The 26864-nt window shown below is 42.6% G+C and overlaps 1 protein-coding gene across 1 annotated transcript; it reads right to left on the reverse strand.

The window, feature by feature from the left end:
- Nucleotides 1-251: 251 nt before the first annotated feature.
- On the reverse strand, nucleotides 252-25305 carry LOC110524638 (desmocollin 2-like protein). Its single transcript, XM_021604482.3, has 16 exons — nucleotides 24951-25305; nucleotides 21868-21955; nucleotides 13619-13818; nucleotides 13181-13345; nucleotides 12740-12895; nucleotides 12435-12579; nucleotides 12155-12309; nucleotides 11627-11761; nucleotides 10245-10430; nucleotides 9055-9302; nucleotides 8498-8640; nucleotides 5156-5383; nucleotides 2170-2391; nucleotides 1801-1910; nucleotides 1329-1667; nucleotides 252-1107 (listed from the first exon to the last, which is right to left on the reverse strand). Exons 1-16 carry the CDS (start codon nucleotides 24987-24989, stop codon nucleotides 898-900), a joined length of 2769 nt encoding a protein of 922 aa, XP_021460157.1. The 5' UTR covers nucleotides 24990-25305; the 3' UTR covers nucleotides 252-897.
- Nucleotides 25306-26864: the final 1559 nt, after the last annotated feature.

Genomic DNA, 26864 nt, shown 5'->3' on the forward strand with positions numbered 1-26864 from the left:
TTTCAGCCTCCTAAGGAGGAAGAGGTGTTGTCGTGCCTTCTTCACAACTGTGTTGGTGTGTGTGGGCCAAGATAATTTCTTAATGATGTGGACACGGAGGAACTTGAAGCTCTCAACCCGCTGTGTTAGAAAGAGCAATCACCGTTCTTTATCGTTTTATTTTCTCTATTTCTTCAGCTGGCAGGACACACTTCTCCCCCTCTATTACCTCTTTCAAAATACCTTTGGGTTTAATTTAAGAGAAACAAACATTCAAGAAGCAGACCGTTTTAATGTATACAGTACAATAGAAAAATACTCTGCATTAACATCTTCAAGCACAAATGTACAAAACAAAGCTCTTCTCTTTCTGCTTAAATTTGCTATTTATTTTCTCATTAGAAAAAGACAAAATAGTGTGAGCCCTTGACAAACGGCAGCAATTATGAAGCATTATCTCATCTCCTACAGAAACCAATTGACTCAGAGATTATGTTACACATTCAGCAATGACAACTGCAGAAATATGATCTCTATCTGATCTCTATCACACACAAACACACTGATCCTGGCCAGTGTTGTATTACAGTAAAAACAGGGACATACGCCCCCTGGTGTCAAAGCAGAGCATAACAGAAACCAGATCAGAGCACTAACAGTCAGTAGCATGTGTATCTCAGAGTGAGGTACAGGCAATGTAGAAGGCTGAGGAGAGAAAGAATACCTGCCATATCGTTGTCTCCCATCCAAAACAACAGATCTATCATCAGACTCACTCACTGACAGTCTCACATACTGACGACACGCTCTTGGCATTCACCTTCCATTGACTTTAGTGGTTGTCTTTCTCCCAAAGGTTCTGATCTTATTAGTTGCTTTGTGTTCCCGTTACTTGTGTTCTTTAATCGTGTTCTCATCTCAGATCTCCTCCTCCTTGTCCATGCAGATGTTGGCCAGTGTTTTGAACTTTGACCCCAGTGACTCCAGGAAGTCCAGGTTATCCTGGTCACCAAAGTCACTGCAGCAACCCACCGACCCGGCCGGTGACCCTTCACCCTCGTACCCGTACGCTCGGGCCACGTCGTCCGCATAACGCTCCTCTGACTCATCTGCAAAATAGACCAGCTTCTGCAGAATAGAGAAAAAGGGTGTCCAGGTCCCGACTGTTGTCACACCAACCCAGATATTTATTGCAAAAACACTTGACAGGAATGACAAATTGAGTGCTGAAATTGCATTCTTTTGAAACAGCCCATATTGACTAAATCTACGAATAATGTATTGCAATCTGAATACCATCACAAAAACCACAATAACAAAAAACACATGTTGCTTTGGCTATGGCTTACCTTGCCCAGGTAGAGTCCGTTGGTCTTCCAGGTGTGCAAGGCGGAGAGAGTGGAGGAAGCCTGGGACTGTTTGAGGAAGGTAGTGTCTGTGTAGAAGTTACCGCCCCCGTACTGTCCAGTGGAGTAAAAGCTACTCTGTCCCTGAGCTGTCAGGAAGTCCCGCCTACTGCTCTCCCGATTCAGATTGATCGTCTTCTGACCAATCAGAGGAGGACCTGGAGCCGGACACCCCGCCCCATTCTGATCCAGAAGCCCCACCAGCCCTGCCCCCTTCACGGAGCCATCCACTGTGTCCACGGCAACACCGGTGGAAGGTACAATCAGCAGGGCCGCAGATTTCTGACCAGAGATAAGAGACAATGAAAGTCCCATTCACACACACATCCACACACAAAACACACAGGCAGACAGTACACACACACACACACTCATCAATGATAGAGGAGCTAGTCCAGAGGAAAGCTGATCTCACCACTTCATCTCCAGGAGCCTCTGTGTTAGACTTCAGCAGCATGCCACCACTACAGTCTTCCATGTAGATCTTCTCTCCCTTAGTGGTGCAGTAAAACACAAATAATAGACCTGCATATGAGAGAACAAATATGTTAGTTACATAAATCCATATAAATGGAGAATTGACTAAAATGATAGATGTGAAGTATAATGTAGGATATGTCATATTCATGCCTGAGAACATGGTATGAGTACTCTGAGTGGTATTTGATTTAATACAGGAATAAACTGACAAAGTATTCGATGTGACTAAGTGATGCAGGATAAGATATTTGATGAATGTACAAGTGTGGGCATGTGCTAGTGTGTATCCATCATTCCTACTCACAGAGCAGTAGGAGCAGCAGGAAGGCCAGCAGCATGGCTAGGACGCCCCAGATCCCCACAGAGACAGAACTCCTCTTGGCCACACACTCTCCCCCCAGGCACTGACACACCCTTAAAGACAACACCTGGACCCCGCCCTTATTCTGGAGGTCAGTCACATGCACAGGGACTGTATACACACCCCGGGCCATCTCCACCACCTGCTCCAGCACAGCTGACCCATCTACAGAGGGGGCGGGGTGTAAGAAGGACAGGAGTTAGGAGGTGATTGACAATATGAGGGATAGAAGAATAGAGGAAGGGGATTTAGAGAGTTAGGTAGAGAGAGAGAAAAAAAATGAGAGACCGAGCAAGCTAGAGATAGATTACTTTGGTAACCAGGGTATAAATGCCTCGTGAGGAGATAACCTTTGGAATGTTCAGTGTCTCCTGTGGTGGCTGTGTGCCCCTCACAGTGTGTGTGTGTGTGTTTGTGCATTCGGAAAGTATTCAGACCCCTTGACTTTTTCCACTTTGTTACAGCCTTATTCTAAAATTGATTTAATAGTTTTTTACCCTCATCAATCTACACACAATACCCCATTACGAGAAAGAAAAAACGGAATTATTACATTTACATAATTATTCAGACCCTTTACTCTGTACTTTGTTGAAGCACCATTGGCAGGGATTAAAGCCTCAAGACTTCTTGGGTATGATGCTACAAGCTTGGCACACCTGCGCAGCTATTTTCAGGACTCTCCAGAGATGTTAGATTGGGATCAAGTCCGGAATCTGTCTGGGCCGCTCAAGAACATTCAGAGACTTATCCCTAAGCCACTCCTGTGTTGTCTTGGCTGTGTGCTTAGGGTCGTTGTCCTGTTGGAAGGTGAACCTTCCCAGTCAGAGGTGCTGAGCGCTCTGGAGCAGGTTTTCATCAAGGATCTCTCTGTACTTTGCTCTGTTAATCTTTCCCTCGATCCTGACTAGTCTCCCAGTCCCTGCTGCTGAAAAACATCCCCACAGCATGATGCTGCCACCACCATGTTTCACCGTAGGGATGGCGCCAGGTTTCCTCCAGACGTGACACTTGACATTCAGGCAAAAGAGTTCAATCTTGGTTTCATCAGACCAAAGAATCTTGTTTCTCCTGTTCTGAGTCCTTTAGGTGCCTTTTGGCAAACTCCAAGCGGGCTGTCATGTGCCTTGTACTGAGGAGTGGCTTCCGTCTTGCCACTCTACCGTAAAGGCCTTATTTGTGGAGTGCTGCAGAGATAGTTGTCCTTCTGGAAGGTTCTCCCATCTCCACAGAGGAACCCTGGAGCTCTGTCCATTGGTTTCTTGGTCATCTCCCTGACCAAGGCCCTTCTCTCCTGATTGCTCAGTTTGGCCGGGCAGCCAACTCTAGGAAAAGTCATGGGGGTTCCAAACTTCTTCCATTTAAGAATGATGGAGGCCACTTTGTTCTTGGGGACCTTCAATGCTGCAGAAATGTTTTGGTACCCTTCCCCAGATCTGTGCCTCAACACAATCCTGTCTCAGAGCTCTACGGACAATTCCTTCGACCTCATGGCTTGGTTTTTGCTCTGATATGCACGGTTAACTGTGGGACCTTATATAGACAGGTGTGTGCCTTTCCAAATAATATCCAATCAATTGATTTTTCCACGGGTGGATTCCAATCAAGTTTTAGAAACATCAAGGATGATCAATGGAAACAGGATGCACCTAAGCTCAATTTCGAGTCTCATAGCAAAGGGTCTGAATAGGTATTTCCTTTTTTAATTTTTAATAATTCTGCAAAAAAAATCTTAATCCGTTTTTGTTTTGTCATTATGGGGTATTGTGCGTAGATTGATTAAGACTTTTTTATTTATTTAATACATTTTGGAATAAGGCTGTAACAAAATGTGGAAAAAATTCAAGAGGTCTGAATACTTCCGAATGCACTGTATGTGCTTTGCAGCTTCTGTATTGAAGCTTTGCCTGTTTGTTGGTTTGACGGGGGGCATTTCTTATAAGCTACCGGGTTAGAGTCCCGCTCCTTGAAAGGGGCAGCTCTACCCTTTAGCTCAGTACGGATGTTGTTTGTAATCCATTGCTTCTGGTTGGGGTATGTACGTATGGTCACTGTGGGGACGACGTCATCGATGCACTTATTGATGAAGCCGGTGACTGACGTGGTGTACTCCTCAATGCCATCGGATGAATCCCAGAACACATGCCAGTCTGTGCTAGCAAAACAGTCCTGTAGCTTAGCATCTGCGTCATCTGACCACTTCCGCATTGATGGAATCACTTCCACTTCCTGCTTTAGGTTTTACTTGTAAGCAGGATGAGGATAGAATTATGGTAAGATTCGCCAAATGGAGGGCGAAGGAGAGCTTTGTATGAGTCTCTGTGTGTGGAGTAAAGGTAGCCTAGAGTTTTTTTCCCTCTGGTTGCAAATGTGACATCCTGGTAAAAATTTGGCCAAATGGATTTAAGTTTTCCTGCATTAAAGTTTCCGGCCACTAGGAGCGCCACCTCTGGATGAGCATTTTCTTGTTTGCTTATGGACTTTTGCAGCTCATTGAGTGTGGGCTTAGTGCCAGCATCGGTTTGTGGTGGTAAATACAGCTTTATTTTTTCTCATCTTAAATAGACTGCTACAAAAAAATGTAGATGTAAACTCTCTTGGTAAATAGTGTGTACTGTCACTATTTACTCTCTGTCACTGACAACTAAAAATGATCTTGACCTGTGCACCTACATTGTAAACCTTAATTCATAGGTTAGACTGTAGCAACCTCATGATGGGTATAGGGAACATAGCCTAAACCTATCGATGTTACATTGAGCTGGGTGAATAGAATATGAATGACAGTCATCCAATATGCTGTAAAAGAAATAAGGCCAAGCTCATTCAAAAATATATCTTCCTCCCTCATCTTAAACGTCACCGACCGCCACTGCTCTGGATGTAGACATACTATACCCACAATTCAACCCCAACCCACTCTTCTCACTTTGAATGTCTCTCAGCCTCCATTTCCCATCATGCCCCTCTGGCAGCATGAAGTTGAAGGGTCTGGCATAAGGTGATAGGTCAGCATCCTCTGCTTCTATGGTTACGGAGCCCATCTGCCCGTCCTCCCCCTCACACAACGTCAGGTATGTCCCCGGGACGATCATCGGGACGTTGTCATTAACGTCCTCGATCAGCAGCGTTATATTGCCATTGCCAGACTTCCTACCTAAGAGACAGAAAGAAGGTGGAGGGGTCAGGTGAACAAGGTCAAGCTCTGAGCGGCAGTGCCGATTGGGTAACTTTTCAGGTTTCACTCATTCAAAACTAAAATTATTCATCCATTCGTTCATTCAAACCTGGAATCTCTCATCCATTCATTCAAACATGATGTCATCTGTAACCTGAAATAATTTGTCTATTCATTCAGTAATCCATTCAACTATTTTGTTACATCTAAAATCCATTGTATTATACAATAGTGCCACATAACAAAAGTACAATACTTTGAGTGGAATATGTAATAACAGTTGAAGTGCTGTACACACACATCCACAGTTATGTTAAGGTCAAATGTAGCCATTATTATCTAAATATGAAATCATTTATGGTTAACAATAAAGTACCTTACTGTGATTGATTTCAATTAAAATGGTCAATCAGAAATATTTATATTTCTCAAGCAAGAATGTAGCTAGGACTGCCTGGAAGTGGCCTGAGTGAGGGGCCTAATGGGAGGGATATGTAACCTGAAAACTAGCAGTTATGGGTGGAGAGGTTTGAAACTCTGTTAGTTGGAATTGCAGGCTGTCTTTTCAAACAGCTCTTATAATAAAAAGGTATTATCATAATTTTCTAAATTTCACAGTATTATTCCAACCTCATATTGTGAAATATATATATATATTTAAAAAAAGAAGATAAATCATGTTTTTGACTGCACTGCTCCTTTAATAAGAAAAACAGCTTGTGAGTGTTCTGTTGTGTAGATTTCCTTTGGGGGTTTAGAACAGTTCAGCCCTAATGAAGATAAAACAGTTCAAGTGTCTTGCATGAATGTCCTCCTGCCACATTCTATGTGACTCTGTACTTAAAGCAAGACTAGATAGAGACAGATAGCAGCTAACGGTTTTGATCTAATTTACACTATGGTGTTGCGTGACCCTTTCACACATATCACTCTCAGGAATGGTAGACATTCAGATAATACAGATTAGCTTAACCCTTTCAATTCAATGGGCTTTATTGGCATGGGAAACATACACTACATGACCAAAAGTATTTGGACACTTACTCGTCAAACATCTCATTCTAAAATCATGGGCATTAATATGGAGTTGGTCCCCCATTTGCTGCTATAACAGCGTCCACTCTTCTGGGAAGGCTTTCCACGAGATGTTGGAACATTTCTGTGGGGACTTGCTTCCATTCAGCCACAAGGGCATTATTGATGTCGGGCACTTAGCCCTGGCTCACAGTCAGCATTCCAATTCATTCCAAAGGTGTTCGATGGGGTTGAGGTCAGGGCTCTGTGCAGGCCAGTCAAGTTCTTCCACACCGATCTCAACAAACCATTTCTCTATAGACCTCACTTTGTGCACGGGGGCATTGTCATGCTGAAACAGGAAAGGGCCTTCCCCAAATTGTTGCCACAAAGCTGGAAGCACAGAATCGTCTAGAATGTCATTGTATGCTGTAGAGTTATGATTTCCCTTCACTGGAACTAAGGGGCCTAGCCCAAACCATGTAAAAACACCCCCAGACCATTATTCCTCCACCAAACTTTACAGTTGGCACTATGCATTGGGGCAGGTAGCGTACTCCTGGCATCTGTCCGTCGGACTGGCAGATAGTGAAGAGAACGCGTTTCCACTGCTCCAGTTTCCAATGGCGGCAAGCTTAAACAACACTCCAGCCAACGCTTGGCATTGTGCATAGTGAGTGATCTTAGGCTTGTGTGTGGGTGCTCGGCCATGGAAACCCATTTCATGAAGCTCCCAAGAAACAGTTATTGTGCTGACATTGCTTCCAGAAGCAGCTTGGAAGTCGGTAGTGAGTGTTGCAACCGGCGATTTTTACGCGCTTCAGCACCAGGCGGTCCCGTTCTGTGAGCTTGTGTGGCCTACTACTTCGCGGCTGAGCCGTTGCTCCTCCTAAATGTTTCCACTTCACAATAACAGCACTTACAGTTGATCGGGGCAGAAATTTGAAGAACTGACTTGTTGGAAAGATGGCATCCTATGACGGTGCCACGTTGAAAGTCACTGAGCTCTTTAGTAAGTCCATTCTATTGCCAATGAGGTCTATTGAGATTGCATGGCTGTGTGCTCAATTTTATACACCTTTCAGCAACGAGTGTGGCTGAAATAGCTGAATTTTAAGGGGTGTCCACACACATATATATAATATATACACATAAAACATGTTTACATTGCCAAAGCAAGTGAAAGAGAATAACCCAAAGTGAACTAAACAATGCAAAATTAAGAGTAAACATTACTCACAAAAGTTCCAAAACAGAGGTATTTCAAATGTTATATTATGTTATATATACAGTGTTGTAACAATGTGCAAATTGTCACGCCCTGACCTTAGTTATCTTTGTTTTCTTTATTTGGTTAGGTCAGGGTGTGACATGGGTGGTTAATTTAGTTTTTGTATTGACTAGGGGTTTTTGTATGTCTAGGGGTTTTCTAGTTTTGATGTTTATATGTCTATGGTTGCCTAGATTGGTTCTCAGAGGCAGCTGTTTATCGTCGTCTCTGATTGGGAACCATATTTAGGTAGCCATATTCCTTGGTTATTTTGTGGGTTGTTATTCTATGTTTAGTTGCCTGTTCTGCACTAGCCATATTGCTTCACGGTTCGTTTTGTTGTTTTGTTTAGTACTGTTCAGTGTGCTCTCTTTTATTAAAGATTTATGTTCCCTTACCACGCTGCGCCTTGGTCTCCTCTCTATGACGACTGTGACACAAACAGTTAGTACACTGAGCACAAAGGAGAGTTTCCGCCTACCACACCCTGACTGACAACCCAACAACACTGATCAGCCACACCCCAGTTCAGCTACTCCAGGTGTTCTCACCAACGACTCACAACAGCATAGCAAGTATGTTATACTGTAAGGAAGTGGTCCTTTATGAACACCAATAAAGTCATGTTTTACTGTGTCACTGCATGTTCACCTACACAGAGTAACACTGTAAACCTAACAGGGAAATGTTAATAAACCCCAAAAGGCAGATGTGTCATTTCATACTAATACATGTATGAAATATCCTTCATACACTCTCCAGTGCGGTTGCCCATGTGTAATAACAGTTTGGGTGAAAACCACACTCACTCTCGTCCACAGCTTTGATAGTGATCGTGTAGGCTCCGTTGGTAACTAGAGGAGACTCAAGGTCGATGGTGTTAGCTACCCTCAGCTCTCCCGTGGTCTCTCCCACAGCTATCCATGAGCCAGGGTCAAATTTTGTGTAGTACCTACAACACACAAATCAACATTTGTATTGGTAACATGCAGATGTTGCGTAAAAAAATGAAGTACTACAAAGTTGCTTAGGAGCTAGAAGCAGACCTGCCATGTCTGTCAGCACGATCTTACACACACACACAGAGAGAGAGAGAGAACAGGTTTAACAGATAGCATAGAGCTATTGATGCATTCCAAACTATAAGTGCAAATTGATATGCATGTAGAAACATGAATAGAAGAATGTATGAAAGACACGAGAAAACAACTAATTTAATATAAAGGAAAATATAATTTACTACCAATCTACTCTACTATAACCAGCTTTAGGGTAGTCATTGGTCTATATTCTTCCTTTACTCTACTGTTACTGGATGTGTAGGGACAGTGGGTCGCTAGTGTGCACTAGGGACAGTGGTCCGTACTTGATCCCCTTGCTACTCTTGGTCTCTGGGTCCAGTGCAGTGTACGTGGAGAGGAGGGTCCCGTTGGGAGTGTTCTCTTTAACCCTGATCACCATGTTAGGAGGGGTAAACTCTGGCCCCTCGTCCTCATCACCCACACTGACATCCACAGGGATGGACAGCCAGGTCCCTGCCATGCCCACCAGGGGAGCCTCATTCTGGGCAGAGATCATCAGCTTCACTGTCTTCCCCTTCTCATAATCAAGAGGCTGGAGGAGGGGTTGGAGAGTAGGGAAGAGTGAAAAAAAACAGGTTAGGCTCATGACTAACTCAGACTGGCCTGGTTGTCATTCTGTCAGCATTAGCCTGAGCTCTGTGGCTGCATCCCCAATGGCTCCCTATTCCCTACCAAGTGCACAACTTTTGACCAGAGCCCAATGAGCCCTATGGCCCCTGGTCAAAAGTAGCACACTATATAGGGAATAGGGTTCCATTTGTGACATAATCTGCACAAAATGTTCCTGTTACGACTCAGGTCAAGCTGAAGTCTCCATCCTCTGACACATTTAACACCCACCTACCAGAGAGCAGAGACGCACTATGACCTGCTAATAATAACAACCACGCTCACTTCTTATCACTGCTACAACTTAGACACACATACCCCCCACACACACACACGTCTGACAAGACTAATCCACACTCACCAGGCAGGCCAAAAGTCCATCCAACCTCATATTGCAGAAATATATATAAAACACAGGGAAATCATGTTTTTGACTGCACTGTCCCTTTACTAAGAAAAACTGCTTGTGAGTGTCTCTGTGTGTGACACTGTGTGTGACACTGTGTGACACACACAGAGAGAGACAAGTCTGCCAAGACAAATTCCACACTCAACTCTCCAGAGAGCTGCCTCTGAATTATAACAGTGTGAGCAGATTAATATCATCATTCATCTTTTAGTCAATGTCGCTCTGTCCTTGTCATTATGTCAGTCTCTCTCTCTGTAGCAGACTTTTTTTTTGTGTCAGTCAAGTAAAAAGCAAGAGTTGACACACCCAAACAAGATGGACATGTGCTGACTAATGGAATAGTAAAGTTATGAAATCATAGTAGTATACCCATAAAAGTATTTGGAACATATTTCAAGTATGTGACTATCTTTGATTGTCAGTGCTTTGGTCTGTGGTTGTTGTTATCTCTGTCACCTTGACGACATAGAGCAGGCCCTCGTTGGTTTCAGGGTCCGTGTCGATCCGGAAATTCCCATTCTCGTTGCCCTGGGTGATGACAAACCTGGCGTTCCAGTTTGGAGTCTTCTCCTCATCCTTGTCATCCACAGGAATCCTCAGGACCAGCATGTCTGCTTGGTTCTCCTTTACAGTGGCCTTGTACTGTCAGGCAGAAACAAACATTTTGTTAAATAAGTGGAGCACTCTTTTTTTGTTGTCGTTGTTGTTTTTGCCCGGTTATATATTTCACCTAATTTTTTTAGTATAATGTTTTCTTTTAAGTGCAAATAAATACATTAAATAAATAGCATCGCCTGACTATATTTGACTATTTAAGTAGCGTTTCAATAATGACCACTTAGCACCTACCGAAAATACCCTGAGGTGATTTGTTGACTGCATTATTAACACTGCATACCTGTTTTGATTAGACACATATGGACAGGTACGAAAGGTCAAAAGGGTAAAAGAGGGCAGTAGTCTTTATAACCAAGATATCAGACAATACCACTTCTGTGAAGGATTGCACAACTCGTTAACTTTCCCCAAATTCCCAGGGGTATTGCTTACTCCCTTTTGATTCCGGGAACCTTTCATCCAGGATTTATAGGAAATCTGGTAATTTAGGAAAAATGTCAAGAATTTTACAACCTTACTATGTGTTATTCTCTTTACATTAAAACACATTTTGCAGGTCTGCTTCCAATCAAAATAATGTGTTAACTAATACACTCTAAATGGCCTGTAACGCAGAGATTAGCCAGCAGTGTTATTTTCCGACAGCCAATAAAATGTCAATAATTTCCTTTATAGTGCATTACTTTTGACCAGGGCCCATAGGGCACTATGCAGGGAATAGGGTGCTAGTTGGAACACAAACACAGTGCTGTCTCATGGCAGAAGGGTTGAGAGGCTAGAATAGGACCTCAGGTTAAAGAACTGGTAACCTGTCCAGACAATCACTCTCTACAGCTTTGATGTTACCTGAATATCTCAACATGTTTGAGAAAAGTGAAAATCTATTTACCATTTTCAAATGCTGTAGGCTAATGCATTGTGGTGGGGGGTTGGGATAAAGGACAAAAAAAATACAAAATAAAAAAAATATAAAAAATATTGCTCAAGTGTTGTCAAAATGTAACGTTTTCCACATATTCACTCTATTGCTATTATTTGTGTGCAATATCATTGAGTTTGCGTCAAAGATGAGTGATTTATTGATTGCATTCCAAATGGCACCCTATTCCCTATATCCAGACGGACTCCGGTCAAAAGTAGTGCACTATATAGGGAATAGGGTGCCATTTAGGATGCAACCATAGTCGTCATCTTAAACACAAGTGGGAGGAGTGACGTACGGTGGTCTCCCTGAAGGTGGGAGGGTTGTCGTTGATGTCCAGTAGCGTAATGGTGGCCGTAGCAGTGTTAAACAGACCGTTCTTAGCTCCATCCATGTCCCGGATCTCCACGGTAACAGCATTGACAACCTGCGTCTGGAAAGACCCAAACACACAGAGAAACATTTTAGTCATTTAGCAGACGCTCTTATCGAGAGTGCATACATTGTTTCGTACTGGTCTCCCACAACCCTGGCATTGCAAGCTCAATGCTCTATCAATTGAGCCACACGGGACATACAACATTTCCACCACAGAAAACCTCAGTGAAGTATCATCATTCAAGAGTACTCAAGTCTGCTCTGGTTTATACCTCAAATTCAGTACACCGTTCAATTAGCTAGAATGTCAGAGACTAACAATCACTTGTTACACAATATTAACATAGCCCAACAATACAATAGGCGAACTCTATATTACAGTGATGCTGGTGTATTTAGAGGGAAACAGGTGGGTGTTGAATAAGGAAGGACGCCCTGCCTATGGTACCTCTCTGTCAAGAGTGCTGGTCTTAGCTGTGATCAGCCCACTGTGAGACCCGATGGTGAAGAACTGACCACCAGTCAGAAGGGTGTATCTGATCTTAGTGTGGGGAGTGTCTGCTTCATCCTTATCAGTGGATTTCACTTCTCCTACCTCAGTACCTGGAGAGAGGGAGGGAGGGGGAGAGAGAAAGAAAGTTAAAATACAATATTGATCTGACACACACACACTCACTCACTCACTCACTCACTCACTCACTCACTCACTCACTCACTCACTCACTCACCAGGTTTGCACTGCTCTAACACAGAGAAGGTGAGTGGTCCAGAGAAGGTCGGTGCGTTGTCATTGATATCTTCCACCAGAACAGTAATGTCCAGAGGCCGATCTGTCTCCTTCCCCGACCGCCTGTCAAACACCTGGGCTGTGAACTACACACCACTCATTAAGAACACACATACTGAACACTTTTGGTCTGAGGTACAGACAGCAGACAGACAAGATGACGCCACTGCTATTATCTTGCCTATAATCATTGTGCGTTCATTTAGACCAACTTTATGGCCTGTATTGAAGGTCTGTCACACTTACCACAAACTTGGGGTACTGTTCCCGGTCAACAGGGTAGTGCACACGCACCATGCCTGTGTCACGATCCACAGAGAAAAGCTTCTCCGGGGGCATGGTCACCCCTGAACCACTGATTATATAGTACACTGTGAAATTCACTGATGAATCTGACCCCACCTACAGATAGGGAGGGGGAGGGGGAGAGGGAGAGAGACAGACAAACTTACAGAAATAGCCTAAAATAACACCAGTACAGTTCTAACACACTGACACATAAATCAAGAGCCAAGGAGAGAAGTGAATGATGATTCCAAAATGGGGGAATTCAAGATTGGAGGAAGGTGATTGAGATGAGGGGGGGGGTATTACAGAAGAGGGATAGGAGAGTAAGACTGATGGGATACATGAGGAAACAGAAGGGAGGATGTGAGGACGGTGATAACGATGAATGCATGTCCTCACCAGTTCTACATCTTTGGGGAAAGGAGGGATGTCCTGCTCTATGATGCTGAAAGGGAGAGGACTCCATCTCCTTTTAGAGCGCCTCAAGACCTCAGACGGACCCCTCTGAACCCCTTTATGTGCAGGCACATTGAAGGGCACCCTCATGGGTACTTGAATATGCTCCTACAAGGACAGTGTCACAGTGATAAGTAAAGATACAAGCAGTCTACTTTCTAAACCTTACAGGAAGACTCACATATCTACAGTAACTCTGTTATTGCTTTTCTGTTGTAGAGGGCAGGTTGAGTAAAAGGGTTGGTGGGGAGTACTGGGTGTGTCTTCTGTTTGTGATTCAATACTGTATGTTGCATGTATGATTCATTGCATGATTCAGTAATGTTACAGTAAAGTCATTCAGAAGTATCCCTCCCTCCCTCCCTCCCAGGTATTCCTCACCTGTTCAAGATCTGGGGACAGATGGACCTCCATCCTCCAGCGCCGTCCTCCCCCGTCCCTCCCCCTCACCCAGAAGGACCTGCCCTCCGCTGTAACCGTTGTGACGTCCACCGTGACAATGGTGCCGTCGCTCCGCATGGCGAAGTGGGGGTCACTGGAGGTCAGCCACTGTCCCTGTATGTGACACCCTGTCACTGGTACTGGACAACAGAGAACACAGACACCACACACTGTTAAGTCGATTGAACTATCATTAAAAGTGAAGACATTTTATCAAAACAATTTTCTAGGTGTAATTATTATTACGCGATTTAACTAATCATGTAAACTTTAACTAGGAGGTCGGGGCACCACGGATTTTTTTTTTAAAGAGTCTCTATTTCCCGAATCGACTCTTCAGATGCTTTCATATGTTATTGAGTACAGTGTTCTATTAATGATTATTAATCTTTACCTTCCGTTAGTCTCATTCCAAACGTCGTAAAATTCTTGGTTATCTGCACGAACCCTAGCATAAATTATGAATCAGCGATATACAAATTGGTTGAATTATTTATTTACTAAATAACTAATCAAGTCACAGAAATACATGAAAATAGACACAATTAGTTCATACATGGGGTATTACATGATACAAAAAAAATTCCCTGGCGGACAAAACCGATAGCTGATAACTACACTCATAGAAATTGATAATACCTTACATGAACTACCTTTAATTTGAAAGGAAATTGCAATTTACATATTTACGAATGTATGTCGTCTCTCTCTATGGTCGCCGGTCCATCGGCTGGAGAGAGTCGACAGAAAGCCTCTGGTTTGTCCACCAGAGATCAAAGTCGAAGGTTGTTGGAATTGATACTTCAGAGTATCATTCAGAAATGCTTTTAGAATAGATGTTTCGGCGGTTGTCGGTATTCTCGTTCTAGACTTAATTTCTAGCTGCAGACTAGACATTATTCGTCTAAGATTTGCTCTTATTCTGTAGTGATCAATGGTCTCAGAGTTGAACCATTTCCAGCCGTGTAGCCAATGTTCCACATGGTATGGTCTTGTCCTTTGGTAGAGTTGTAGTGGCAACTATTTCAACATGTCGCGTCAGCTGCATGTTTTCTAGTCTCATGTCAATTTCTTTAGGTAGTATTGTAGTTCAACCATTTGCAACCTCAGCTTACACTGTGGTTTGTGTGGTCTGGTGTGAATTGCGTCACGAGTGGGTTTATACACTTCATAGAAAAGGGCGGTCCATGACACTGACGTAATGTCTAGTAGTTACGCCTACGTGAGCATATATTTATAACATTATATAACATTTATGACATTATAACATTTTTGGCATGTGTTTTCCTGGATTTTTTGTTGTTATTCTGTCTCTCACTGTTCAAATATACCTACCATTAAAATGATAGACTGATCACTTCTTTGTCAGTGGGCAAACGTACAAAATCAGCAGGGGATCAAATACTTTTTTCCCCTCACTGTATATCCCCCCACTAGAATCCCCATACTTTAATGAAGACAGCTTCTCCATCCTGGAGGGGGAAATCAATCATTTCCAGGCCCAGGGACATGTACCAGTCTGTGGTGACCTAAATGCCAGAACCGGACAAGAACCTGACACCCTCAGCACACAGGGGGACAAACACCTGCCTGGAGGTGACCGCATTCCCTCCCCTATATCCCCCTAGGCACAACTATGACAATATAACCAACAAAAATGGGTCACAACTCCTGCAGCTCTGTCGCACGCTGGGTATGTACATAGTCAATGGTAGGCTTCTAGGGGACTCCTATGGTAGGTACACCTACAGCTCATCTCTTGGCAGTAATACTGTAGACTACTTTATCACTGACCTCAACCCAGAGTCTCTCAGTGCGTACACAGTCAGGCCACTGACATCCCTATCAGACCAGCAAAATCACAGTCTACTTGAACAGAGCAATACTCAATCATGAGGCATCAAAGCCAAAGGAACTGAGTAATATTAAGAAATGCTATAGATGGAAGGAATGTAGTTTGGAAACCTACCAAAAATCAATTAGGCAACAACAAATGAAAATCCCAGTAAAAATGTTTAACATCTCAGCTTCCCTATCAAACCTAAAAATCTCAAATAGAAAATTGAAGATAATGAACAACAATGACAAATGGTTTGATGATGAATGCAAAAATCTAAGAAAGAAATTGAGAAATCTGTCCAACCAAAAACAGAGACCCAGAAAACCTGAGTCTACGCCTTCACTATGGTGAATCGCTAAAACAATACAGAAATACACCACAGAAAAAGAAGGAAAAGCACGTCAGAAATCAGCTCAAATTAATTGAAGAATCCATAGTCTCTAACCACTTCTGGGAAAATTGGAAAACACTAAACAAACAACATGAAGAATTATCTATCCAAAATGGAGATGTATGGGTAAAACACTTCTCCAATCTTTTTGGCTCGATAACAAAGAACAAACCGCAAAAGCATATACATAATCAAATACAAATCTTAGAATCAACTAAAAAAAGACAACCAGAACCCACTGGATTCTCCAATTACCGTGAATGAACCACAGGACAAAAAACAACAACCTTCCAACCCAAAAACACCTGTGTTGTTGATGGTATCCTCAATGAAATTATAAAATATACAGACATCAAATTCCAATTGGCTCTACTAAAACACTTTAACATCATCCTTAGCTCTGGCATCTTCCCCAATATTTGGAATCAATGACTGATCACCCAATCCACAAAAGTGGGGACAAATTTAACCCCAATATCTACCGTGGGATATGCAAACTTGGGAAAATCCTCTGCATTATCATTAACAGCAGACTGTGAAAAAAAAAAATTTACTGAAAAAATGTCAAAATGTATTTTTTACCAAATTATCGTAGTACAGACACACATTCACCCTGCACACACTAATTGACAAACAAACAAACGAAAACAAAGGCAAAGTCTTCTCATGCTTTGTTGATTTCAAAAAAGTATTCGACTCAATTTGGCATGAGGGTCTACTATACAAATTGATGGAAAGTGGTGTTGGGGGAAAAAACATACAACATTATAAAATCCATGCACACAAACAAGTGTGCGGTTAGAATTGACAAAAAAACACACACAATTCTTCCCACAGGGCCGTGGGGTGAGACAGGGATGCAGCTTAAGCCCCACCGTCTTCAACATATATATCAAAGAATTGGCAAGGGCACTTGAACAACCTGCAGCCTTACCTTAAAAGAATCTGAAGTCAAATGTCTACTGTTTGCTAATGATCTGGTGCTTCTGTCACCAACCAAGGAGGGCCTAAAGCAGCACCTAGATCTTCTGCACAGATTCTGCCAGACCTGGGCCCTGACAGTAAATCTCAGTAAGACCAAAACAATGGTTTTCCAAAAAAGGTCCAGTCGCCAGGACCACAAATACAAGTTCCATCTAGACACCGTTGCCCTAAAGCACACAAAAACCGATACATACCTTGGCCTAAACATCAGTGCCACAGGTAACTTCCACAAAGCTGTTAACGATCTGAGAGACAATGCAAGAAAGGCATTCTATGCCATCAAAAGGAACATAAAATTCAACATACCAATTAGGATCTGGCTAAAAAATACTTGAATCAGATATAGAACCCATTTCCCTTTATGGTTGTGAGGTCTGGGGTCTGCTCACCAACCAAGAATTCACAAAATGGGACAAACACCAAATTGAGACTCTGAATGCAGAATTCTGCAAAAATATCCTCAGTATACAATGTAAAACACCAAATAATGCATGCAGAGCAGGATTAGGCTGATACCCGCTAATGATCAAAATCCAGAAAAGAGCCGTTCAATTCTACAACCACCTAAAAAGGAAGCAATTCCCAAACCTTCCATAACAAAGCCATCACCTACAGAGAGATGAACCTGGAGTAGAGTCCCCTAAGCAAGCTGTTCCTGGGGCTCTGTTCACAAACACAAACAGACTCCACAGAGCCCCAGGACAGCAACAAAATTAGACCCAACCAAATTATGAGAAAACAAAAAGATAATTATTTCCAATGTCAAGTAATTAACAAAAACAGAGAGTACACAGCGGCAGAATACCTGACCACTGTAACTAACCCAAACTTAAAGAAAGCTTTGACTATGTACAGAGTCAGTGAGCATAGCCTTGCCATTGAGAAAGGCAGCCGTGGGCAGACCTGGCTCTCAAGAGAAGACAGGCTATGTGCACACTGCCAATAAAATGAGGTGGAAACTGAGCTGCACTTCCTAACCTCCTGCCAAATGAATGACAATATTAGAGACACATGTTTCTCTCAGATTACACAGATCCACAAAGAATTTGAAAACAAACCCAATTTTGATAAACTCCTTTATCTACTGGGTGAAATACCACAGTGTGCCATCACAGCAGCAATATTTGTGACCCGTTGCCACAAGAAAAGGGCAACCAATGAAGAACAAACACCATTGTAAATACAAGCCATATAAATAAACATATTTCCCCTTTTGTACTTTAACCATTTGTACATTGTTACAACACTGTACTGTGAGGCAAAAAAGTATTTAGTCAGCCACCAATTGTGCAAGTTCTCCCACTTAAAAATATGAGGCCTGTCATTTTCATCATAGGTACACTTCAACTATGACAGACAAAATGAGAAAAAAAATCACATTGTAGGATTTTTAATGAATTTATTTGCAAATTATGGTGGAAAATAAGTATTTGGTCACTTACAAACAAGCAAGATTTCTGGCTCTCACAGACCTGTAACTTCTTCTTTAAGAGGCTCCTCTCTCCTCCACTCGTTACCTGTATTAATGGCACCTGTTTGAACTTGTTATCAGTATAAAAGACACCTGTCCACAACCTCAAACAGTCACACTCCAAACTCCACTATGGCCAAGACCAAAGAGCTGTCAAAGGACACCAGAAACAAAATTGCAGACCTGCACCAGGCTGGGAAGACTGAATCTGCAATAGGTAAGCAGCTTGGTTTGAAGAAATCAACTGTGGGAGCAATTATTAGGAAATGGAAGACATACAAGACCACTGATAATCTCCCTCGATCTGGGGCTCCACGCAAGATCTCACCCCGTGGGGTCAAAATGATCACAAGAACGGTGAGCAAAAATCCCAGAACCACACGGGGGGACCTAGTGAATGACCTGCAGAGAGCTGGGACCAAAGTAACAAAGCCTACCATCAGTAACACACTACGCCGCCAGGGAATCAAATCCTGCAGTGCCAGACGTGTCCCCCTGCTTAAGCTAGTACATGTCCAGGCCCGTTTGCTAGAGAGCATTTGGATGATCCAGAAGAAGATTGGGAGAATGTCAGATGGTCAGATTAAACCAAAATATAACTTTTTGGTAAAAACGCAACTCGTCGTGTTTGGAGGACAAAGATTGGTAAAAACGCAACTCGTCGTGTTTGGAGGACAAAGAATGCTGAGTTGCTTCCAAAGAACACCATACCTACTGTGAAGCATGGGGGTGGAAACATCATGCTTTGGGGCTGTTTTTCTGCAAAGGGACCAGGACGACTGATCCGTGTAAAGGAAAGAATGAATGGGGCCGTGAGATTTTGAGTGAAAACCTCCTTCCATCAGCAAGGGCATTGAAGATGAAACGTGGCTGGGTCTTTCAGCACGACAATGATCCCAAACACACTGCTCGGGCAACGAAGGAGTGGCTTCGTAAGAAGCATTTCAAGGTCCTGGAGTGGCCTAGCCAGTCTCCAGATCTCAACCACATAGAAAATCTTTGGAGGGAGTTGAAAGTCCGTGTTGCCCAGCAACAGCCCCAAAACATCACTGCTCTAGAGGAGATCTGCATGGAGGAATGGGCCAAAATACCAGCAACAGTGTGTGAAAACCTTGTGAAGACTTACACAAAACGTTTGACCTCTGTCATTGCCAACAAAGGGTATATAACAAAGTATTGAGATAAACTTTTGTTATTGACCAAATACTTATTTTCCACCATAATTTCCAAAGAAATTCATTAAAAATCCTACAATGTGATTTTCTGGAGAAAAAAAATAATTTTGTCTGTCATAGTTGAAGTGTATCTATGATGAATATTACAGGCTTCTCTCATCTTTTTAAGTGGGAGAACTTGCACAATTGGTGGCTGACTAAATACTTTTTTGCCCCACTGTATATAAGAAAAATATGACATTTGTAATGTCTTTATTCTTTTGGAACTTCTGTGAGTGTAATGATTACTGTTCATTTTTATTATTTATTTCCCTTTTGGATATGATCTACTTCACTTGCTTTGGCAATGTTAACATATGATTCCCATGCAAATAAAGCCCCTTGAAATGAATTGAGAGGGGGGGGGGGCTCCCACAGTGCACATCATGACAGTTACTACACTGGGCAACACACACACACACTCAGAACAAAACATAGAACTTTGGACAGAACACTCAAGCTCGTATTCACAAATAGTTTCAGAGTAGAAGTGCTGATCTTGGATCAGGTCTTCTCTATCCATTTAAACTTATTCAGTATGATCTAAAAGGGGAAATCTGATCCTATATCCTACTCTGAAACTCTTTGTGAATACAGGCAACGGTAACTACAGGCAGTGAGTCAGACATAACTCACACACACATAAAACACGGTCACTAACTAAACTCAGCAAAAAAAACAACAAAAAAAACCCCCCTTTTTCAGGACCCTGTCTTTCAAAGATAATTCGTAAAAATCCAAATAACTTAACATATCTTCATTGTAAAGGGTTTAAACAATGTGTCCCATGCTTGTTCAATGAACCATAAACAATTAATGAACATGCACCTGTGGAACGGTCGTTAAGACACTAACAGCTTACAGACGGTAGGCAATTATGGTCACAGTTATGAAAACTTAGGACACTAAAGAGGCCTTTCTACCGACTCTGAAAAACACCAAAAGAAAGATGCCCAGGGTCCCTGCTCATCTGCGTGAACATGCCTTAGGCATGATGCAAGGAAGCATGAGGACTGCACATGTGGCCAGGGCAATAAATTGCAATATCCGTACTGTGAGACGCCTAAGACAGTGCTATAGGGAGACAGGACAGACAGCAGATCGTCCTTGCAGTGACAGACCACGTGTAACAACACCTGCACTGGCTCGGTACATCCGAACATCACACTTACGGTACAGGATGGCAACAACAACTGCCTGAGATACACAAAGGAAGGCACAATCCCTCCATCAGTGCTCAGACTGTCCGCAATAGGCTGAGTAAGGGGTGGCAGGTAGCCTAGTGGTTAGAGGGTTGGACTAGTAACTAAAAGGTTGCAAGCTCGAATCCCCGAGCTGACAAGGTAAAAATCTGTAATTCTGCCCCTGAACAAGGCAGTTAACCCACTGTTCCTAGGCTGTCATTGAAAATACAAATTTGTTCTTAACTGACTTGCCTAGTTAAATAAAGGTAAAATAATAAAAAGACCTGGCAACAATGCCCCCTATGGGCACAAACCCATCGTTGCTGGTCCAGACAGTACTGGCAAAATGTGCTCTTCACTTCCGAGTCGTGGTTTTGTCTCATCAGGGGTGATGGAGGTGGAGTGTCCGTCATGGTCTGGGGGCGGTGTGTCACAGCATCATCGGACTGAGCTTGTTGTCATTGAAGGCAATCTCAACGCTGTGCGTTACAGGGAAGACATCCTCCACCCTCATGTGGTAGCCTTCCTGCAGGCTCATCCTGACATGACCCTCCAGCATGACAATGCCACCAGCTATACTGCTTGTTCTGTGCGTGATTTCCTGCAAGACAGGAATGTCAGTGTTCTGCCGTGGCCAGCGAAGAGCCCGGATCTCAATCCCATTGAGTATGTCTGGGACCTGTTGGATCGGAGGGTGAGGACTAGGGACATTCCCTCCAGAAATGTCTGGGAACTTGCAGGTGCCTTGGTGGAAGAGTGGGGTAACATCTCAGAGCAAGAACGGGCAAATCTGGTGCAGTCCATGAGCAGGAGATTCTCTGCATTACTTAATGCAGCTGGTGGCTACCCCAGATACTGACTGTTACTTTTGATTTTGACCCCACCCCCCTCCTTTGTTCAGAGACATTATTCCACTTCTGTTAGTTACATGTCTGTGGAACTTGTTCAGTTTATGTCTCAGTTGTTGAATCTTGTTATGTTCATACAAATATGTACACATGTTAAGTTTGCTGAAAATAAACACAGTTGACAGTGAAAGGACATTTCTTTTTTGAAGTTTACATTGACTAGGCTACACACAGATAGGCAGGTGTTATAGGCCTACCTTGAGAGATGACATAGCCAGGCCTGACCTCCACTGGGACCTGGGCTTGGATGGAATGAGGAACACAGCACTCAGACTGAGCTATGATCTGAGAGAGAACAGAGAGAACAGGGTTTACACGTGTCTTTCATCCTGTCTTTGTCACTCTCCTTCTCCTACAGTCCATATTTTCAATTCATTATTGGCAGTGATGCATTAACCCCCAAATCCATTTCTGCTATCTGCCAACTCCTTGTCAAGAGAGCAGACAGACTGGCTACAGATGCATGTCTTCTAACCCTAACCTTAAAGCTATAATCCTTCATTAAAACAATAACAAAGCAGGCACACTGCCTCTGTTTTCCTAAAAAGATTAGGGATTGGTCTGGAGAAATGTAACCACTCAAATTCAGACAGATCTATGGATGCATGGACTGACCATACAAATGCATGGACTGACCATACAATTTCCAGGGAACTCATGATATTATCACAATACGCAGGTGCCGATACGATATGTATTGCTCATTGTACACAGTGTACAAAACAGTAGGAACACCTGCTCTTTCCATGACATAGACTGACCAGATGAATCCAGGTGAAAGATATGGTTCCTTATTGTTGATGTGACTCGTGGCAGAGGAAAGGGAAAAGACAGGTTAAAGAAGGATTTTTAAGCCTTGAGATATTGATTTAAGTGTGTAAAGAACTGCAATGCTGCCGAGTTTTTCATGCTCAACAGTTTCCGTGTTTATTAACAATGGTCCACCACCCAAAAGACATCCAGCCAACTTGACACACCTGTGGGAAGCATTGGCATCAACATGGGCCAGCATCCCTGTGGAATGCTTTTGACACCTTGTAGAGTCCATGCCCTGGTGAATTGAGGCTGTTCCAAGAGCAAAAGGGGGTGCAACTCAATATTAGGTGTTTGTAATGTTTTGTACACTCAGTGTATGTCTACTGCAGATAGACAAGTGAGACCCATAACAAAAATTAGTATTGATCAGTCATGGAAATATAAGTGCTGAAAACTTGTTGGCTCACTATTTAAAAAGCTATAGGATGAAAAATACTTCCGTTTTGGCATAGATACAGCCAACTAGTGCTTGCTAACGCTACCAAGCCAAAACATAATAATCTACAAATCTATACTTGGAGTCAAAGTATCGATATAATATCATCCCAAATAATATTTTGATATGTAACTTCATCAATTTCTTTCCCCATCTTTAGTTGAGGCTGTACGATGTTTGTTCACATTTCTGTTGTTTACAAACATTGAAATAAAACAAGCTTATATTTTGGATTCTGATGGGGTATGACAGTTGAACTTCGCTCATGAGGCATTTATAAAAGTTATATTATTCAAGAATGAAAGGGTATATTTCCCTCAAACACAACTCTGGACCTCGAAACCTGTTCCACTGCATTTATTGTTCCCCTCTAATCAGGGACTGATTTATAACTGGGACAACAGGTGGGTGCAATTAATTATAAGGTAGAACAGAAAACCATTAGGCTTCGGACCTCGTAGGGTAAGAGTTGAATACCCCTGTTATATACCATTTATTGTATAAGTCCAAAAATGGATGTAGATACTAGGGATTCTAGCTTCACTGAAAATACCTAACCTTTAGAGTGGCAGGTAGAGCTCTGGGTCAGTTACCGAAAGGTTGCAAGATCAAATCCCAGAGCTGACAAGGTAAAAATCTGTCGTTCTGAACAAGGCAGTTAACCCACTGTTCCTAGGCTATTATTGTAAATAAGAATTTGTTCTTAACTGACTTGCCTAGTCACATTTTTTTATTAACCAATCAAATGTATTTATAAAGCCCTTTTTAGATCAGCAGCTATAAAGAAACCCAGCCTAAAACCCCAAACTGCAAGCAATGCAGATGTAGAAGCACGGTGGCTAGGAAAAAGACACTCCTCTTGTTGGACAGATCAGTTTTCCAATCACACTCTGTTCACATCATTGAAATGTCTTTGAACTAATAGGCCTATAGTAATACTACTGCTGAAGAGTGCCTAACTAATTCTAGCAAGTGTGAGGAAACCAGTAGACGTGTGAATAACATACAATGATAAATGTAGCCCGAGTCAAAGGCAAAACTACTTATTCAAGTTTAATCTTCAATGTGAGATTGGTACATCCATTTTTTTACCACATCAACTGTTTATCAAAACAAGTTGTGAGGTGACTGCTTTGTTTTTTAATCCCAGATTGGGATATGGGTTATTTTAAGCAATATTTCTAATATTTGTCTCTGAAACAGTATAGGATGTTTTGGTGGGGCATTGTTGAGCATTGAGTAAGTAGGCCTTATGCTGTTTGTTTGAGGCCCCCAAATGACCTTATTATTTTCCTATATGGAGTAGCCTGGTCATAATGGCTCAAAACAAAATGTCAACATGGGCCGCCACTCACTACGCTATTTGAAAATATTTGAGCTTTACAGGTTTATCAAAAAAGTCTTATCTGGATTCGCATTTCCCAGACCTTTGTTTCTTTTATAACCCGTAGTGCCTTCGATAATCATTAACCCCATTCGCAGCGAGAGTGCTGTATCAGTGAAATGTATAACTAATGAATGCATTTGCAAAAGATCTAGACAGGCCTACTCAGTTTGACAAATAAGTAGCCTATAGCCTAAACACACGTCAGAGAAAGAGACTAGGACAGGAGACTAGAGAACACGGATCATGCTCATTTTATACAAAGTTTCAGCTCAACAACATACGTCTGTCATTTCTGTGCTTACATTCCACACCGATTTGCTCACGAAACGTCTGCAGGAGATACGCGTAGTGGTCAGACATTGAGGACTGGACTGCCCACCTACTTTTAAACCTGAACTTTAGTCCCTCAACACTTTTATTCAGGAAAATAACGAAAACAACGGATCCCAGTGAAGAATACCGTTCCACTGGGCACAGACGTCCATTCAACGTCTATTCCATTGAAATTACGTGGAAACTAAATTGATTCAACCAGTGTGTGCCTTGTGTGTTAAATAGTCAATCCTACATCAGCGCTATTCTCCAAGACACATTTGTCTTGAAAGTTACAATACCCATTGTTTGCGGTTACCGTCACTTACCACAGTGAGCAGGCTGACGCAAAAGACGCCCGGGGCCATTGTGCGGCGGGATGAATAAACAGAAGTCTGGAGAATCGCGCCCTACCTAAAATGACTGAAGTCGTTCGGTGAAGTCCCGGGTGCAGCGCGGCGCGAGGGATGGGTGGAGGTTTTGGCTCTAGAGCCTTGGTAATTATTTTAGCTCACACATTAATTCCAAGGGTGTGTCGGGAAGAATTGAGACAGGCTGTAAGGGGGTACGGAGTACGCTCTGGGGCTGGCCGTAACGATCACCACCTACAGGTTTACGGGGAGGGACTGTCCCGCCTCCTGTCCTGTCTTATCTCGGGGTCTGGACTCCACCCACGCCAAACCTTCCCAACTATGTGTGCTTTACTGTCTATGTTGACTATAAGTGTTTATCTAAGTTATTATCCAACATTTCAAAATGTGCTATTGTAATAAAAGTGTCACCCTGTATATTAGGCCTATGTTTTTTAATGCATACAGAGTGAGTCATTGACCAAACCAACCAGAAAGGAAACAGAGGCTTAAGTGTAGACCAGAGGTGTGATTTTATCTCTTTGCGGGTAAGAAGTCTGACAGCCATGTATAGTAAGTATCGTTCCCTTGTTAGGTGTGTGTGTTGGTTATTCTATCCTTGTGGGGACCTAAAATCCCCAAAAGTCCCCACAAAGATAGGAAAACAAGGAAAATTCTCCCTCGTGGGGACATTTCCCACACCATTTTGAGATGCCGTAGCCAGTATACAGTTCCTCAAAAGTCCCAATTAATCTAAGATAACTAAAGAAATCAGGCATTCATTTTGATGTTTTTGCCAAAGAGATCGTAATCGTGCAATTTTACATCTAACTAAAATGTGTTTTTTCAATGAAAAAATGTGCAAGAAAATGAGTTGTCTCTCATTGAATGACAACAAAGACTTTATTGAAGAATTCGTACTGTTGACCAATCACAGACGAAGGGCATAGACTTCCGCTCCGAACTTCGGCTTGACTCCAGATAAAAATGTGTGTGCCCAAACAACCGATATAAACCTCACGTAAGTCCAAAACAAACAAAAAGTCATAATATGAACTCTACCAAAATGTTCCAGCTGGCAAGCATGCAGACACCTTAAGGGGTTAGGTTAATTTGTTTAACCTTTAGGCAAGTCAGTTAAGAACAAATTCGTATTTACAATGACAGCCGACCCCGGCCAAACCCAGACAACACTGGACACCACCCTATGGGACTCCAAATCACGGCCAGATGTGATACAGCCTGGATTTGAACCAGGGACTGTAATGACACCTCTTGTGCTGTGATGCAGTGCCTTAGACTGCTGCACCACTCGGGAGGGTTAAGGTTAGGTTATGGTAAAGGTTAGGGGTTAGGGAAACTAGGATTTGAATGAATGTTAGGTCCCCACGAGGATAAAATAGCGTACGGTATGCATGTGTGAGAAAGAGAGAGTGAAGTCATAATAAAACCTTTATCTACAGACATAAACAGGTTGACCTTTACTTAATTCATTCATACAGGTGTATCAGACAGAACAATAATACATGAGTTACAGTCTAGTCTACACCTTGACAGTCTAGTCTACAGACAAACAGAAGCCTGCTGAGGGAGAGTACAAAGGTGATGTGTGCTGAGAGTCCTGGCACAAATGGTTGCCATGAATCACCCAAGTGGGTGCCACACATTGGTGGTGGATGACGAGAGTTTCCCCCTTACTATGTAAAGTGCTTTGAGCACCTAGGTGGAAAAGTTATTCCAATCAATTATTATAATTCATTATTATGTGTCATTACAGTGTAACCAATGTGAAATGGCTAGCTAGTTAGCGGGTTAATAGCGTTTCAATCGGCGACGTCACTCGCTCTGAGACCTTGAAGTAGTTGTTATCCTTGAAAATAAACCACCTAGCCC

This window comes from Oncorhynchus mykiss, chromosome 5 (assembly GCF_057628025.1).
Source record: "Oncorhynchus mykiss isolate SJ-2025 chromosome 5, ASM5762802v1, whole genome shotgun sequence".
Classification (NCBI taxonomy): domain Eukaryota; kingdom Metazoa; phylum Chordata; class Actinopteri; order Salmoniformes; family Salmonidae; genus Oncorhynchus; species Oncorhynchus mykiss.

Excerpts from the sequence above, each read along its gene's own strand:
- LOC110524638 (XM_021604482.3), bottom strand. The coding sequence starts at position 24,989 with ATGGCCCCGGGCGTCTTTTGCGTCAGCCTGCTCACTGTG. Across the intron at positions 13,346-13,618 it reads TGTCCCCAGATCTTGAACAG|GAGCATATTCAAGTACCCAT; the intron begins GTGAGGAATACC and ends CTGTCCTTGTAG. Across the intron at positions 1,668-1,800 it reads AGGCTCCTGGAGATGAAGTG|AAATCTGCGGCCCTGCTGAT; the intron begins GTGAGATCAGCT and ends ATCTCTGGTCAG.